The following is a 16,827-nucleotide window of genomic DNA, read 5'->3' as shown; positions in this document are numbered from 1 at the left end:
TATATATATATATATATATATATATATATATATATATATATATATATATATATATATATATATATATATATATATATATATATATATATATATATATATATATATATATATATATATATATAAGTATATATAACAATTTGAAATTATAAAATATAATTTAAACATTAAAATTGAATATGTGAATTAAGATATGAAATAATTAAGTTGTAATTAAAATAAATATACATAAATATATGATTTCTATAAGTATTATTATATGTATAACATATGTTAAAATGTATAAAAATTTAATACGCAATATTAGTTATTATATAAAATATATTATATATAAATAGTATTATACTAACTTTAATTACAAGTTTGAATATATAATTGTTATATTAATATTATTATCATTATTTTCATTATCATTATTGTTATAATTATAATTAAAAGGTTATGATTATCAAAATAGAGATGTTAAATATAAATAAAATTATAAGAATGATTAAAACTATAATTTTAATTATTATTATGATTATTCATTACCATTTTCATTTAAAAAAAATATTAATATCAATATTTTATATTACTTTTACCATTATCCTCATTGTTATTATTAGTATTATCAATATTATTATTATTATTATTATTATTATTATTATTAATAGCATTATTAACATTATTATTATTAATAATAATTAATATTATTATTATTATTACTTATTATTAGTAATATTAAAAGTATTATAATAAATATACTTATTAGTTATTAACATTATTTAAGTGAAAAATTATTCATACAGGTAGAAAATTCGTGGAAGATCAACTTCAGATTCTTAAAATTTTGTTCTTGTCTAATAAGAGATCACAGAATCGTACGAATTAGATTGGCCATCCCTTTCTGCTTTATTTTTTTTGTTTTCAACTCCCTGGCTCGAATCTTTTAATCAATTGCTTCCAAGTTATATATCAAATCGATTAGCTTGTGTACAAAAGGAAATCATTCCACTTTCAACTACCATTATCAATTACACAATTCATTTAGCAGCTTCTATCTGATTTTAATTAAACAGAAAACTAGAAATATAGCTCAACCTCTGTTCTTGAACTCAAATCACAAAAGCTTCAATTCGATTTAAATTCCAAAATGTATAATTGCAGTTGTGTTAGGAATCCCCTAAGCAATCTTTCTGCAAAAATTGAACTTCCAATTCCTCAAATTGAAATCGAATTTTGGAGTCAAAGTTTTAAAGGAAAAAAAAGTCAAACTTTGTTTTAAGATCGAATTAAAGATTTCTGTGATGTTTCTGTTATAATTAATAATCTCAAAAGTTTCTATGAACTTTTTACTACATATTTTATGAAGGTTTTAAGATCCTAAAACATCTCTAAGTTAAAAATCGAATTAGTGTTCTTCATCTCTTTCAGCGACTGCTACAACCTTTTTTTTTTAATTTTCCTGTTACGAAATTCATTCCAAACACTCTCAATTATTTCCTGTTTCATATAACAGCATCCATTAAATATCCTGTTATGAATATTACTTTGTTTGGAAACGATTTGAGATCTTGTTGAAGATGGAAGAAGAGATATAAGAAAACGGGTTATAATTATTTAGATGAGATTATTATCAGAAAAATGAATTTAGTCCATTGGTTGAATGTGTTTGTGTTTAACCGAGGGGTCTCGGGTTCGAGTCCGGGCTATGACGTACTTCTTTTTGGCATGGCTTCAAAGGTTGTAATTATTTTTAATATTAATATTAATATTAATATTAATATTATTATTATTATTATTATTATTATTATTATTATTATTATTATTATTATTATTATTATTATTATTATTATTAATATCATTTATTGCTATTAGTTAGTGTTATAAAGATATTATTATTATTGTTACTATCAATAATATAATTAATATTAATATCATATTAGTTATTTACTAAGTATGATTATAAGTTATTCAAGTTATTCAAGTTTCTCTCTCCTGCTTTCTCTCCCAACGGCTCACACACACCATTTCTAAACCCAAAACTAACAAATCGTATATACTAATTTTAAGCTATAAATCACTGTATTTTAGAAAACACCGCCACTAGAAACTAACTGGATTCAATTTTACGATCCTAACGGCACCATCTTCGCTGGAATAGAAGCTTTCACGCGCCGATGGGAGTTTACTGCCGGAATTTTGTTTTGCCAGCCAATAGTACCGGAAAAGTGTTTTCCGGCGGGTTCTTGTTTCTCTCCCCTTTTACACATATTTATTCGTTTATTCTAATTTTATCTCCCTTTGTTTGGTCCATCTACCTGAGTTTAGTTTGCTGGGATTGTTAATTACAGTACTTAATTTGCCTTTGTTTACTTTGCTGGGTTTGTTAATTTTTGAGTTTTACTTTTCTTTCTTAATTATTCCGTATATTAATATAATAATAAATATAAATAATTATAAATATAAATATAATAATAATAATAATAATAATAATAATAATAATAATAATATTTCTCATTGTAGGCTGGCTTTGCTTAGTTACCCTTATTAGTTTATTATCTCTACTGATATTATTTTTGTGCTACTTTTTAGGTACGTATATATATATAGTTTTTTTTTTTTATATCATATATTGCCACTACTACTTGTATAAATATATTTGGTTTTATTTTTTGAGTAAGAATAGACGCTTCTCGTAGAGATGGTTACTTGAGGTCATGTCCTTCTAGCTTTGCGGCGGGTAGGTCTAGAGGGTTTAGAAGAGGGGATAGGCTAGCGAACCGTGTTAGGATTAGAGTGGGGAGTTGGAATGTAGGATCTTTGACTAGCAAATCACGTGAGCTTGTAGATACTTTAATTAAGAGAAAAGTGGACATTTTGTGTGTTCAAGAGACTAGATGGAGAGGTGAAGAGGCGGTTTGTATTGATGACTACAAGTTGTGGTTTTCTGGTTTTAGCGTAGCTAGAAACGGGGTAGGAATCATTATAGGACGCCCCTATAGGGACCATGTTGTGGGTGTGGATAGGTTTAGCGATAGGATTATGTCGGTTAGGTTAGTTGTCCAGGAGGAGACTTTCATGGTCATTAGCGCTTACGCACCTCATGCGGGTTTAGGAGAAGACGAAAAGAGACGTTTTTGGGAATCGTTGGATGCAGTTGTGAGGAGGTGCCCTGCTGACCATCGATTTCTCATTGGGGGAGATCTTAATGGACATATAGGAACTGATGTGGAGGGTTATGATGGAGTCCATGGGGGCTTTGGATTCGGAGTTAGAAATGAAGAAGGGCGCTCTATCCTTGAATTCGCTGTTGCCCACGATTTGGTTGTTGCAAATTCTTTCTTCAAGAAGACGGAGGCTCAACTTGCAACCTTCCATAGTGGGGGGAATAGTACCCAGATTGACTATTTATTGCTTCGCAAAGGGGACCTTAGGTCATGTGGAGACTGTAGGGCCCTAACTACATGGGTATGTTCCACTCAACACAGATTATTGGTCATGGACTTAGTTCTTCAGAGACGAGTTTTCAAGAGTGCGAGACCCGCTCAACCTCGAATTCTATGGAAGAATCTGAATGAAGAGAAGGCTGAAACATTTAAAGCTTTAGTTTTAGAAAGAGTTGAGGCAGGAGTGGAGATGGATACTCATGTTAATGCGGATCAGATGTGGGAGAGTCTGGCGTCCACTATTAGAGAGGCAGCTAAGGAATCCTTAGGGGTGGCAGTAGGGACTTCGAAAGGACATAGGCCTAGTAGAGAATCATGGTGGATCAGTGACGAGGTTCAAACCAAAGTCGCGCTTAAGCAACTGAGGTTTAGGGAGCTCACTGCATGTCGGGAGGGAACAACCGAGGATAGAACTATGGCTGAAGAGAGATATAAAGAAGCCAAGATAGAAGCTAAGAAGGTTGTTGCACGTGCAAAAGATAAAGCGTATGAAGATTTGTATAAGAAACTAGACTCTAAAGAAGGAGCAAATGATATCTACAGGATTGCAAAAGCTAGAGAGTATAGAAGGAGGGATATAGATAACATCAAGTTTATCAAAGATGAAGCCGGTCAAACCATAGTGAAGGAAAATGAAATTAGAAAAAGATGGGAAGGGTATTTCTCATCTCTTTTCGTTGGTGGAGGACCTGTACATCGAGAGGATATGCAAGACTTGGGTATAGGACAATTCCAGAACAACAATTTTTGTAGGAGGATCTGCCAGGAAGAAGTAAGATCGGCACTACGAAAGATGGGGAGAAACAAAGCGGTTGGTCCAGACCCGATTCCGATAGAGGCGTGGCGGTGCCTCGGAGAGGATGGTGTTAGGTGGTTGACGTGTCTTTTTAACAAGACGTTTAGATGCTATAAAATGCCTACGGAATGGAGACTTAGTGAGATTATCCCCATCTACAAAAATAAAGGGGATGCTGTAATGACCCGCACTTTTTCGATCGTTCTATACTTATAAGATTAATATTTACATAAATTAAACCTTACCAACATGATAAGCAATCCAAATTGTTGAGATTTATGTTTTTGAAAAGAGTTTTACACAACGTTTGACCGTCTAGTTTGACCGATGATATCACGAACTATATAACATATGATAATTATACGTTTGTGTATATATATGTATATATACATATTTAACATGATCTAAGAATGTTTTAATACCTCATTTTGTATTAATAACAATAAGTTATAAGTATATTTTGAAACTACTAACTTAAGTTTTCAAAACAATAACCATACGTAACGTTTTTTGATATAAATACTTATGACCTATAATGTTTATACATATATCGTATATATAATGTATTTAATCACTTTTTAAGGACTTAAATACATAAAACAATATAAGTATATTCACAAAAGATAGCTATATTTGAATTCTCATTCCATTTTTCACAAGATTTCTATACGTATATCTACGGTATATGTACTCGTATCATACCTAGCTTCTATACGTATTTACTATTAGTATATACACATAAAATCACCACCAACCAGCCCTTGTTCATGCCCTAGGTATAAGGTAATTGAATTTGGAGGATAGCTTGACTAATTACATAAAATTACAACTTGAAATTTTGTCCATGTCTACCCTTGATTCACGTTTTTAAGGAGTATCCAAGGATCATCATTTTGATTCATTTTACTTCAACTTTCTAGCCAAAACACACACATACTTAGAAGCCTTAGAACCCTTAATCAATTCAGCAAAGTTACCATGAAGATCTAGCTTCAAAAACATCACTTAATCACCATAAGAAAACCCTTACAAAAACACTTCAAGAATCCTTCCAAGAACACAAGTTTACTTCCAATTTTTCATTCAACTCCATCACTCTTTTGGTTCTAGGTTTTTACTCCTCTTTTACAGCAATCTTGTCCAAGTAACTTGAGGTAGTAACTTTGTTCATAACCTTATTCGATTCATATATATATAGCTATCTTATTTTATGGTATAAAATTTTAACAACAAGAACATAGTTTGAATGTTTTCAAACTTGTTTGCAAACTAAATAGATCCTTCTAACTTAACTTTTAAAATACTTCAAGACCTGTAATATATCATAAATATATTCTAATTTAATAAGGTATAACTTGGTTTTTCAAAGAACACCTTAAAAACTGTTTTTACGACGTCGGAGTGCAACCGGGGGCTGTTTTGGGTTGGATAATTAAAAACTATCTTGAACCTTGAATTGGAGGTTTATTTTCTGGAAAAATGATATTTACTATGAATATGATAACACATAAAAATTTCATGATTTAACTCAAAGTATAAGTATTTTTAGAAAAATAATCATTTAAAGTTGTTTACATGATGGAAAATGATTAACTTCATAAGTTTCACCAAAGTTTGACCTATGACCTGTGATTTCGAATACAAACTAAGGTATTTACAGTTCATATTCTTAAAGAAGGACTCGATCCAAGGAAGTGGCAAGTTGAACCAACGAAAACGGAGTTGTAACGAAGAAACTATGACCAAAACAAAATCGGATATCCAAGACTAGTTTAGCCACGAAAATAATTGGAGAAAAATTAAATAAATCACATCTTTTTAAAATAACATGATATTTTATATATATGTACTCATAATTTAATTTTATATATTTCAGGATCACCCGTAAACAATACGAGAAGATTAATCATAAGATCCCATGATTGTACGCAACACGTCATTTGACAACACCGGTACCGTGGGTCAAGATTAATCCCGACCAATACGAATACGATGGGGGTTTTATTTATTTCGATGGGGTTTTTATTTAATTATTAAAACACCTAAAAATGAACCATTAAAATTAAATTACTAACTACGGACTAAGAAGACATAAAAAGTATTATAAGTATATATATGTGACGATTGTTTAAAATAAAAATATATTGATATATTATATATGGATAGGTTCGTGATATCAACCGGAGACCAAGTCAAAATATATATCTTCAAGGCAAAAGTGAGTATATAGTCCCACTTTTAAACTCTAAGTATTTCGGGATGAGAATACATGTATTTTATGTTTTACGTTATGGACACAAGTAACTGAAAAATATATTCTACGTTGAGTTGTACCACTGGCATACTTCCCTGTAGCTTGGTAACTATTATTTACAGCGGTATTGTAAACGCGAATCCTGTTGATAGATCTATCGGGCCTGACAACCCCAACCGGACTGGACGACCAGTATTCAACGGTTGCACAGTACTTCGTTTCGTAACTACACTTGGTACGGTGTAGTAAGATTTCATAATAAAGGGAATATGCGACGTGATTAAATGTTAAGTATGGTTACCAAGTGCTCAACCACTTAGAATATTTTTATTAAAATGTTTACATATGAAATCTTGTGGTCTATATTTATATCGCTGCCGGCATTAAACCTATATCTCACCAACTTTATGTTGACATTTTAAACATGTCTATTCTCAGGTGATAACTAAAAGCTTCCACTGCAACATGTTGAATTTAAGCAAGATCTTGAGTATGCATATTTGTGTCAAAAATAAAACTGCATATCGGAGGATTTGTAATGTAAAATATGTTGGAAATCGTATTGTTATCATCACATGTAAAGTTTGTAAGTCTAAGATTATCGCTAAACGATAATCATCTTTATATTGTCTAAAGCTTGTATTAAAATAAGAGTTATGGTTTGTAATGTAAAATAAATGCAGTTGTTCTTTTAAAAATGTCGCATATAGAGGTCAATACCTCGCAATGAAATCATACGTTATCTAACTCGTTCTTATGGTTAAGGACGGGTTATGACATGTGGTATCAGAGCGGTGGTCTTAGCGAACCAGGTTTGCATTAGTGTGTCTAACTGATAAGTCGTTAGGATACATTAGTAAGTCTGGACTTTGACCGGGTCTGATTTAAAAACCATTGCTTATCATTGTTGGTTAAAATTTATATTTAAATATTATGTAGTACTAATGGGTTAGTTGTTGTGTGATAGATGTCGGGCTCAAAACTTGTTATCACATTCAGCGACTCCGAACCAGAATCTTCAGATGGTGTTCCAGTCATTAACCTATCCGATGACGAAAATAATATCTTTGGGGAAGACTCACAAATTCCGGATGAACCGACTATAGAAAACCCGGAAAGTGAACCCGAGGAGGAAAGTGAACCCGAGGAGGAAAGTGAACCCGAGGAGGAAAGTGAAACCGAGGAAGAAATACAGGAAATTACAAAAGACAAGTTCGAACTAGGAAAGAAACGAAAGGCTAATGAATTAGAAAATTCAAATCCCGAGTTTAGTGAGGATGATGTGGCACCAACTCCACTAGACACTACCACCCCTATTCCCGCTATTCCTATTCGTTCTATCCCGGCATCCAGTTCTTCAGCCCCACAGCCAAAATATAGGCAGACAGCTAGGATAAGCGTTAAGCGATTCTTTGAACCTAAACATCCTAGAAAATAGACCAAACGATGCGCTGCAGTATTAAACCATGGGATCATATATTATTTTGTATAATATTATTAGTGTGGTTTGCTTAATGTTCAATGTAAGATAAGCATATGTAAAATAATGAAGTATGAAATGCAATAATTTTCCATGGTTAAGTATTATTTAGATGGTAGTAATTGGTTCTGTACTAAGCTATTAAGTATGGACATTAACGGGTAGGTACTACCCTAGATATAATTATAAAACGCTAATAAGAAGAAAAGGCTTTTATAATAATACCTGGTTCATATTATTAATAAGCTATAATGTACTGTAAATATACACTACATCTATAATATTCCATGTGAATAATTATTTTCTTTTCATTCTTATAGAAGAATATGGCGCGATTGAATCGAATGACGGAACAAGAAGTCGAGGAATTCATCAACCAGCGAGTGAACGATAGAATGTTATGGGTCGAGGCTGCAAGAGATGCTGCAGTTAACCCAAATCCTCGCGTAGGATGCACCTACAAGACTTTTCAAGCTTGCAAGCCCTCATCATTCAGTGGAACAGAAGGACCGATCGGTTTAACCCGGTGGATAGAAAAGATGGAGACTGTGTTTAAAATCAGTGGTTGTGTTGAAAAGGACATGACCAAGTATGCATCGTGCACTTTACAAGATAGTGCACTCACGTGGTGGAAAAATTTTGTGAAGGCTGTAGGAGGAGATGTAGCTTATGATACTCTATGGGAAGAATTCAAAACAATGTTAATCAACGAATATTGTCCAAGGAACGAGGTTAGGAAGTTGGAAGATGAATTACGAAGTCTGAAGGTTATTGGTACTGAAATCACCAACTACAATCAGCGATTCATGGAATTAGTTTTGCTATGTCCTGAATTGGTTCCAACCGAAGAACGGAAGATTGAAATGTACAAAGATAGTTTGCCCAAAAAGGTCAAGGCAAATGTTACAGCATCGAAACCTAAGACAATTCATGAAGCTATAACCATGGCAAACGAGCTAATGGATCAGGTCATCATGGATAAGAAAGTATCCAATACTGATGTGAGGGTATCAGGTAACAAAAGAAAGTGGAATGGAAATTATGGTCGAGGTAACCAACAACAATCTTTTAAGAAACAAGAAATCACGCAAGGTGCGGGTAGTGGTTTAAGCTTTGGTTACAAAGGACAAAATCCTTTATGCAACCGATGCCACAAACATCACTCTGGTTACTGTAATGTGGTATGCAATAAATGTAATCGAAAGGGTCATCTTGCTGAAGATTGTAGGGCTCTCGTTACAAATACAAACGGTACCAAGACTCCTGCCACCAATGCAAATAGAACTGCCTTGGCCACTGTTACTTGTTATGGGTGTGGGAAACAGGGTCATTATAAGAGCCAGTGTCCGAATCCAGAGAAGAATAATGGATCTGCACGTGGAAGAGCATTTGTTATTAATGCTAGAGAGGCGTGTGAAGACCCGGAGCTTGTTATGGGTACGTTTACCATTAATAACTTATCCGCATCTATTATATTTGATACTGGTGCCGATAGAAGTTACGTGAGTAGAGACTTTTACGTTAAATTGAATTGTTCATCATTACCTCTAGATGCTAAGTACATGATTGAGTTAGCTAATTGTAAACTAATTAAAGCCGATAAAATTTGCCGTGATTGTAAAATAAATTTAGCCGGAGAAACATTTAAGATTGATTTGATACCCATAGAATTAGGAAGTTTTGATGTAATAGTCGGCATGGACTGGATGTCCAAAATAGGAGCTGAAGTTGTGTGCGCCAAGAAGGCAATTCGCATTCCTCGTAAGGATAAAACGCCAGTAATGATTTATGGAGAGAAGGGTAACTCAAAGCTAAAACTCATTAGTTATTTGAAAGCTCAAAAGTGCTTGAAGAAAGGGTGCTATGCTATCTTAGCACATGTTAATAAAGTCGAAATGAAGGAAAAAGTGAAGAGCATCAATGACGTGCCTGTGGCAAGAGATTTTCCTGAAGTCTTTCCGGAAGAGTTGCCGGGATTACCTCCATTTAGATCTGTAGAATTTCAAATAGATTTAGTACCAGGAGCTGCACCAGTGGCTCGTGCGCCATATAGACTTGCACCGTCCGAATCAAAAGAACTTCAAAGTCAGTTAAAAGAATTACTGGACCGTGGATTCATACGACCAAGCACTTCACCGTGGGGAGCTCCAATTTTATTTGTTAAGAAGAAAGATGGATCTTTTAGGATGTGTATAGATTATCGTGAATTAAATAAGTTAACTATCAAGAATCGGTATCCACTACCGAGAATTGATGACTTATTTGATCAACTGCAAGGATCATGTGTTTATTCGAAAATCGACCTAAGATCGGGTTATCATCAACTACGCGTCAAAGAAGAAGATATACCGAAAACTGCTTTTCGGACACGCTACGGTCATTACGAATTTTTGGTCATGCCGTTTGGATTGACGAATGCGCCAGCTGTATTCATGGACCTCATGAATCGAGTTTGTAGTCCATATCTAGATAAGTTTGTTATCATTTTCATTGATGATATTCTTATCTATTCCAAGAGTGAGCAAGAGCATGAGCAGCATTTAAGGTTGATATTAGAGTTGTTAAGAAAAGAACAGCTATATGCTAAATTTTTTAAATGTGCTTTCTGGTTGAAAGAAGTGCAATTTCTTGGCCACGTTGTTAGTAGCAAAGGAATTCAGGTTGATCCAGCAAAAATTGAAGCCATTGAAAAATGGGAGACTCCTAGGACACCAACGCAGATACGCCAATTTTTGGGTTTAGTCGGTTATTATAGAAGGTTTATTCAAGATTTTTCCCGAATAGCTAAGCCGTTGACAGCGTTAACGCAAAAAGGGAAGAAATATGAATGGACCTCTGAGCAGGAGAGTGCATTTCAATTACTAAAGAAGAAGTTAACTACGGCGCCTATTTTATCGTTACCAGAAGGGAACGATGATTTTGAAATATATTGTGACGCTTCGCGACAAGGTTTTGGTTGCGTTCTTATGCAACGGAAGAAAGTTATTGCATACGCATCCCGACAATTGAAGATTCACGAGCGGAATTATACGACGCATGATCTAGAACTGGGAGCAGTCGTGTTTGCATTGAAGATATGGAGACACTACTTGTATGGGGTTAAATGCACTGTGTTTACTGATCATAAAAGCCTTCAACATATTTTTGATCAGAAACAGCTGAACATGAGACAACGTAGGTGGGTCGAGTTAATAAACGACTATGATTGTGAAATTCGTTATCATCCCGGGAAGGCGAACGTGGTGGCCGATGCTTTAAGCAGAAAGGAACGAGAACCAATTCGAGTTCGAGCGATGAACATAAAAATTCGCATGAATCTCAACTCACAAATCAAAGAGGCTCAACGAGAAGCACTTACTAAAGAAAATATAGGAAATGAAATAATGAAGAAGTATGAGAAGCAACTCGTTATACGGGAAGATGGAATTCGATATTTTGCAAATCGTATTTGGGTACCGAAGTTGGGTGGATTAAGGAAGTTGATATTGAACGAGGCACATAAGACAAGATACTCGATACATCCTGGAGTGGGAAAGATGTACCAAGATCTTAAGACACATTATTGGTGGCCAAATTTAAAGACAGACGTTGCAACATATGTTGGGGAGTGTTTAACTTGTTCCAAAGTCAAAGCAGAACACCAGAAGCCGTCAGGGTTACTTCAACAACCAGAAATCCCAGAATGGAAATGGGATGGTATTACCATGGATTTCATCACGAAGTTACCAAAGACTGCCTGGGGATACGACACCATTTGGGTAATTGTTGATCGTCTTACCAAATCTGCACATTTCTTGCCTATAAAGGAAACGGATAGAATGGAGAAATTATTACGATTATATATAAAGGAAATAGTTTCAAGGCATGGAATACCTATTTCCATTATATCTGATCGTGATAGTAGATTTACCTCAAAGTTCTGGCAATCACTACAGGAGGCACTAGGAACTCGTTTGGATATGAGTACTGCATATCATCCGCAAACCGATGGGCAGAGTGAAAGAACAATTCAGACTCTTGAAGACATGCTCAGGGCATGTGTGATCGATTTTGGAAACGGATGGGATAAATATCTACCGTTAGCAGAATTCTCGTATAATAATAGTTATCATGCGAGCATTAAAGCTGCACCATTCGAAGCACTGTATGGAAGGAAGTGTAGATCTCCTATCTGTTGGAATGAAGTAGGAGATCGACAATTAACTGGTCCCGAGATCATACATGAAACTACTGAAAAGATAGTACAAATTAAGGAGAGATTGAAAACAGCCCGTAGTCGCCAAAAGAGCTACGCCGATGTTCGAAGGAAACCATTAGAGTTTCAAATCAGTGACATGGTTATACTAAAGGTGTCACCTTGGAAAGGTGTAATACGTTTCGGAAAAAGGGGTAAACTGAACCCAAGATACGTAGGCCCGTTCAAGATTATCGAACGCATTGGACCGGTAGCTTATCGACTCGAGTTACCACAACAACTCGCCGGAGTACATAATACATTTCACGTCTCGAACCTTAAGAAGTGTCTTGCAAAGGAAGATCTCACCATTCCTCTTGAAGAAATCCATGTCGATGAGAAACTACAATTCATCGAAGAACCAATCGAAATCATGGACCGTGAAGTTAAACAGCTCAAGCAGAGCAACATACCGATCGTTAAGGTTCGTTGGAATGCTCGAAGAGGTCCTGAGTTTACTTGGGAATGAGAGGATCAGATGAAACAAAAGTATCCACACTTGTTTCTCGATGACGCAAAATAGGTACAATTTTAAAATTTCGGGACGAAATTTATTTAACGGGTAGGTACTGTAATGACCCGCACTTTTTCGATCGTTCTATACTTATAAGATTAATATTTACATAAATTAAACCTTACCAACATGATAAGCAATCCAAATTGTTGAGATTTATGTTTTTGAAAAGAGTTTTACACAACGTTTGACCGTCTAGTTTGACCGATGATATCACGAACTATATAACATATGATAATTATACGTTTGTGTATATATATGTATATATACATATTTAACATGATCTAAGAATGTTTTAATACCTCATTTTGTATTAATAACAATAAGTTATAAGTATATTTTGAAACTACTAACTTAAGTTTTCAAAACAATAACCATACGTAACGTTTTTTGATATAAATACTTATGACCTATAATGTTTATACATATATCGTATATATAATGTATTTAATCACTTTTTAAGGACTTAAATACATAAAACAATATAAGTATATTCACAAAAGATAGCTATATTTGAATTCTCATTCCATTTTTCACAAGATTTCTATACGTATATCTACGGTATATGTACTCGTATCATACCTAGCTTCTATACGTATTTACTATTAGTATATACACATAAAATCACCACCAATCAGCCCTTGTTCATGCCCTAGGTATAAGGTAATTGAATTTGGAGGATAGCTTGACTAATTACATAAAATTACAACTTGAAATTTTGTCCATGTCTACCCTTGATTCACGTTTTTAAGGAGTATCCAAGGATCATCATTTTGATTCATTTTACTTCAACTTTCTAGCCAAAACACACACATACTTAGAAGCCTTAGAACCCTTAATCAATTCAGCAAAGTTACCATGAAGATCTAGCTTCAAAAACATCACTTAATCACCATAAGAAAACCCTTACAAAAACACTTCAAGAATCCTTCCAAGAACACAAGTTTACTTCCAATTTTTCATTCAACTCCATCACTCTTTTGGTTCTAGGTTTTTACTCCTCTTTTACAGCAATCTTGTTCAAGTAACTTGAGGTAGTAACTTTGTTCATAACCTTATTCGATTCATATATATATATAGCTATCTTATTTTATGGTATAAAATTTTAACAACAAGAACATAGTTTGAATGTTTTCAAACTTGTTTGCAAACTAAATAGATCCTTCTAACTTAACTTTTAAAATACTTCAAGACCTGTAATATATCATAAATATATTCTAATTTAACAAGGTATAACTTGGTTTTTCAAAGAACACCTTAAAACTGTTTTTACGACGTCGGAGTGCAACCGGGGGCTGTTTTGGGTTGGATAATTAAAAACTATCTTGAACCTTAAATTGGAGGTTTATTTTCTGGAAAAATGATATTTACTATGAATATGATAACACATAAAAATTTCATGATTTAACTCAAAGTATAAGTATTTTTAGAAAAATAATCATTTAAGGTTGTTTACATGATGGAAAATGATTAACTTCATAAGTTTCACCAAAGTTTGACCTATGACCTGTGATTTCGAATACAAACTAAGGTATTTACAGTTCATATTCTTAAAGAAGGACTCGATCCAAGGAAGTGGCAAGTTGAACCAACGAAAACGGAGTTGTAACGAAGAAACTATGACCAAAACAAAATCGGATATCCAAGACTAGTTTAGCCACGAAAATAATTGGAGAAAAATTAAATAAATCACATCTTTTTAAAATAACATGATATTTTATATATATGTACTCATAATTTAATTTTATATATTTCAGAATCACCCGTAAACAATACGAGAAGATTAATCATAAGATTCCATGATTGTACGCAACACGTCATTTGACAACACCGGTACCGTGGGTCAAGATTAATCCCGACCAATACGAATACGATGGGGGTTTTATTTATTTCGATGGGGGTTTTATTTAATTATTAAAACACCTAAAAATGAACCATTAAAATTAAATTACTAACTACGGACTAAGAAGACATAAAAAGTATTATAAGTATATATATGTGACGATTGTTTAAAATAAAAATATATTGATATATTATATATGGATAGGTTCGTGATATCAACCGGAGACCAAGTCAAAATATATATCTTCAAGGCAAAAGTGAGTATATAGTCCCACTTTTAAACTCTAAGTATTTCGGGATGAGAATACATGTATTTTATGTTTTACGTTATGGACACAAGTAACTGAAAAATATATTCTACGTTGAGTTGTACCACTGGCATACTTCCCTGTAGCTTGGTAACTATTATTTACAGCGGTATTGTAAACGCGAATCCTGTTGATAGATCTATCGGGCCTGACAACCCCAACCGGACTGGACGACCAGTATTCAACGGTTGCACAGTACTTCGTTTCGTAACTACACTTGGTACGGTGTAGTAAGATTTCATAATAAAGGAAATATGCGACGTGATTAAATGTTAAGTATGGTTACCAAGTGCTCAACCACTTAGAATATTTTTATTAAAATGTTTACATATGAAATCTTGTGGTCTATATTTATATCGCTGCCGGCATTAAACCTATATCTCACCAACTTTATGTTGACGTTTTAAACATGTCTATTCTCAGGTGATAACTAAAAGCTTCCGCTGCAACATGTTGAATTTAAGCAAGATCTTGAGTATGCATATTTGTGTCAAAAATTAAACTGCATATCGGAGGATTTGTAATGTAAAATATGTTGGAAATCGTATTGTTATCATCACATGTAAAGTTTGTAAGTCTATGATTATCGCTAAACGATAATCATCTTTATATTGTCTAAAGCTTGTATTAAAATAAGAGTTATGGTTTGTAATGTAAAATAAATGCAGTTGTTCTTTTAAAAATGTCGCATATAGAGGTCAATACCTCGCAATGAAATCATACGTTATCTAACTCGTTCTTATGGTTAAGGACGGGTTATGACAGATGCCCAAATTTGCGGTAATTATAGAGGCATAAAATTACTTAGTCATACTATTAAGCTCTGGGAGAGAGTGATCGAGACTAGACTTCGGCGAGAAACTACTATTTCGGAGAACCAATTTGGCTTCATGCCAGGGCGCTCTTCGATGGAGGCAATTCATATTATAAGGAGTCTTATAGAGAAGTTTAGGGAAAAGCAAAAGAGCCTAGAGATGGTTTTCTTAGACTTAGAAAAGGCATATGATTGTGTTTCGCGAAAGCTGATTTGGAAGACACTTAATGTTAGAGGTATCCCAAGCAGATACATTAGAGCTATTACGGATATGTATGAAGGGGCGAAGTCTTGCGTTCGAACTCCTGTGGGAAACACAGAGTATTTTCCGATAGATGTAGGCCTGCACCAGGGATCTGCCCTTAGCCCTTTCCTTTTCGCTTTGATCCTTGACGAGTTGTCTCGGGGATTACAAGAGAGCGTCCTCTGGTGTTTGATTTTTGCCGACGATATTGTGCTTGTATCAGAATCCAAAGAGGATCTTAATAGAAGACTAGAGCAATGGAGGGAGACCTTAGAACAAAACGGAATACGGATCAGTAGACAAAAGACAGAATACCTTAGGTGTGATTTCGCCAAGACAGAGGATGAACAAAATGTTGGAGTACATATTAACATTGGGGACCAGATCTTGCATCCACAAGATTCGTTTAGATATCTAGGCTCGGTCCTTCACAAATCGGGGAGGATCGACGAGGATGTGACCCATCATATTAAGGCAGGCTAGCTGAAGTGGAGAGCAGCGAAAGGGGTTTTGTGCGACAAGAAGATACCGCTCAAATTGAAAGGGAAATTCTTCAAAGTGGCGATTTGATCTGCTATGTTGTATGGATCAGAATGTTGGCCAATGACGAAAGCCCATGAGAGAAGGATGGAAGTGGCTGAAATGAGAATGGTTAGGTGGACGTGTGGTAAAACCATGTTAGACATGATTCCAAATGGTGTGTTTAGGGAAAACCTTGGAGTTAGAAGCATCATCGACAAACTAAGAGAAGAACGACTTCGATGGTATGGGCACGTGATGAGGCGACCACATAGTGCCCCTGTCAGGAGAGTAGAGGCACTCACAGTTGACGGCGTAAGGAGAAGGGGTAGACCTACTCGTAGGTGGATGGATAGACTAAAGCTCGACATGAGAGAACTTTTGTTGACCGAGGACA

General features: G+C 34.4%; 1 protein-coding gene across 1 annotated transcript; it reads left to right on the top strand.

Moving 5' to 3' along the window:
• The first annotated feature begins 1,620 nt into the window (after positions 1-1,620).
• LOC139840714 (uncharacterized) lies at positions 1,621-16,394 on the top strand. The gene is made up of 4 exons (XM_071830963.1): positions 1,621-1,719; positions 2,071-2,221; positions 2,666-4,016; positions 15,644-16,394. Exons 1-4 carry the CDS (start codon positions 1,621-1,623, stop codon positions 16,392-16,394), a joined length of 2,352 nt encoding a protein of 783 aa, XP_071687064.1.
• The last annotated feature ends 433 nt before the right edge of the window (positions 16,395-16,827 follow it).

This window comes from Rutidosis leptorrhynchoides, chromosome 4 (genome assembly GCF_046630445.1).
Source record: "Rutidosis leptorrhynchoides isolate AG116_Rl617_1_P2 chromosome 4, CSIRO_AGI_Rlap_v1, whole genome shotgun sequence".
Classification (NCBI taxonomy): Eukaryota; Viridiplantae; Streptophyta; class Magnoliopsida; order Asterales; family Asteraceae; genus Rutidosis; species Rutidosis leptorrhynchoides.
The sequence above is the reverse complement of the archived record's forward strand: the minus strand, read 5'-3'. Positions and strand labels throughout refer to the sequence as shown.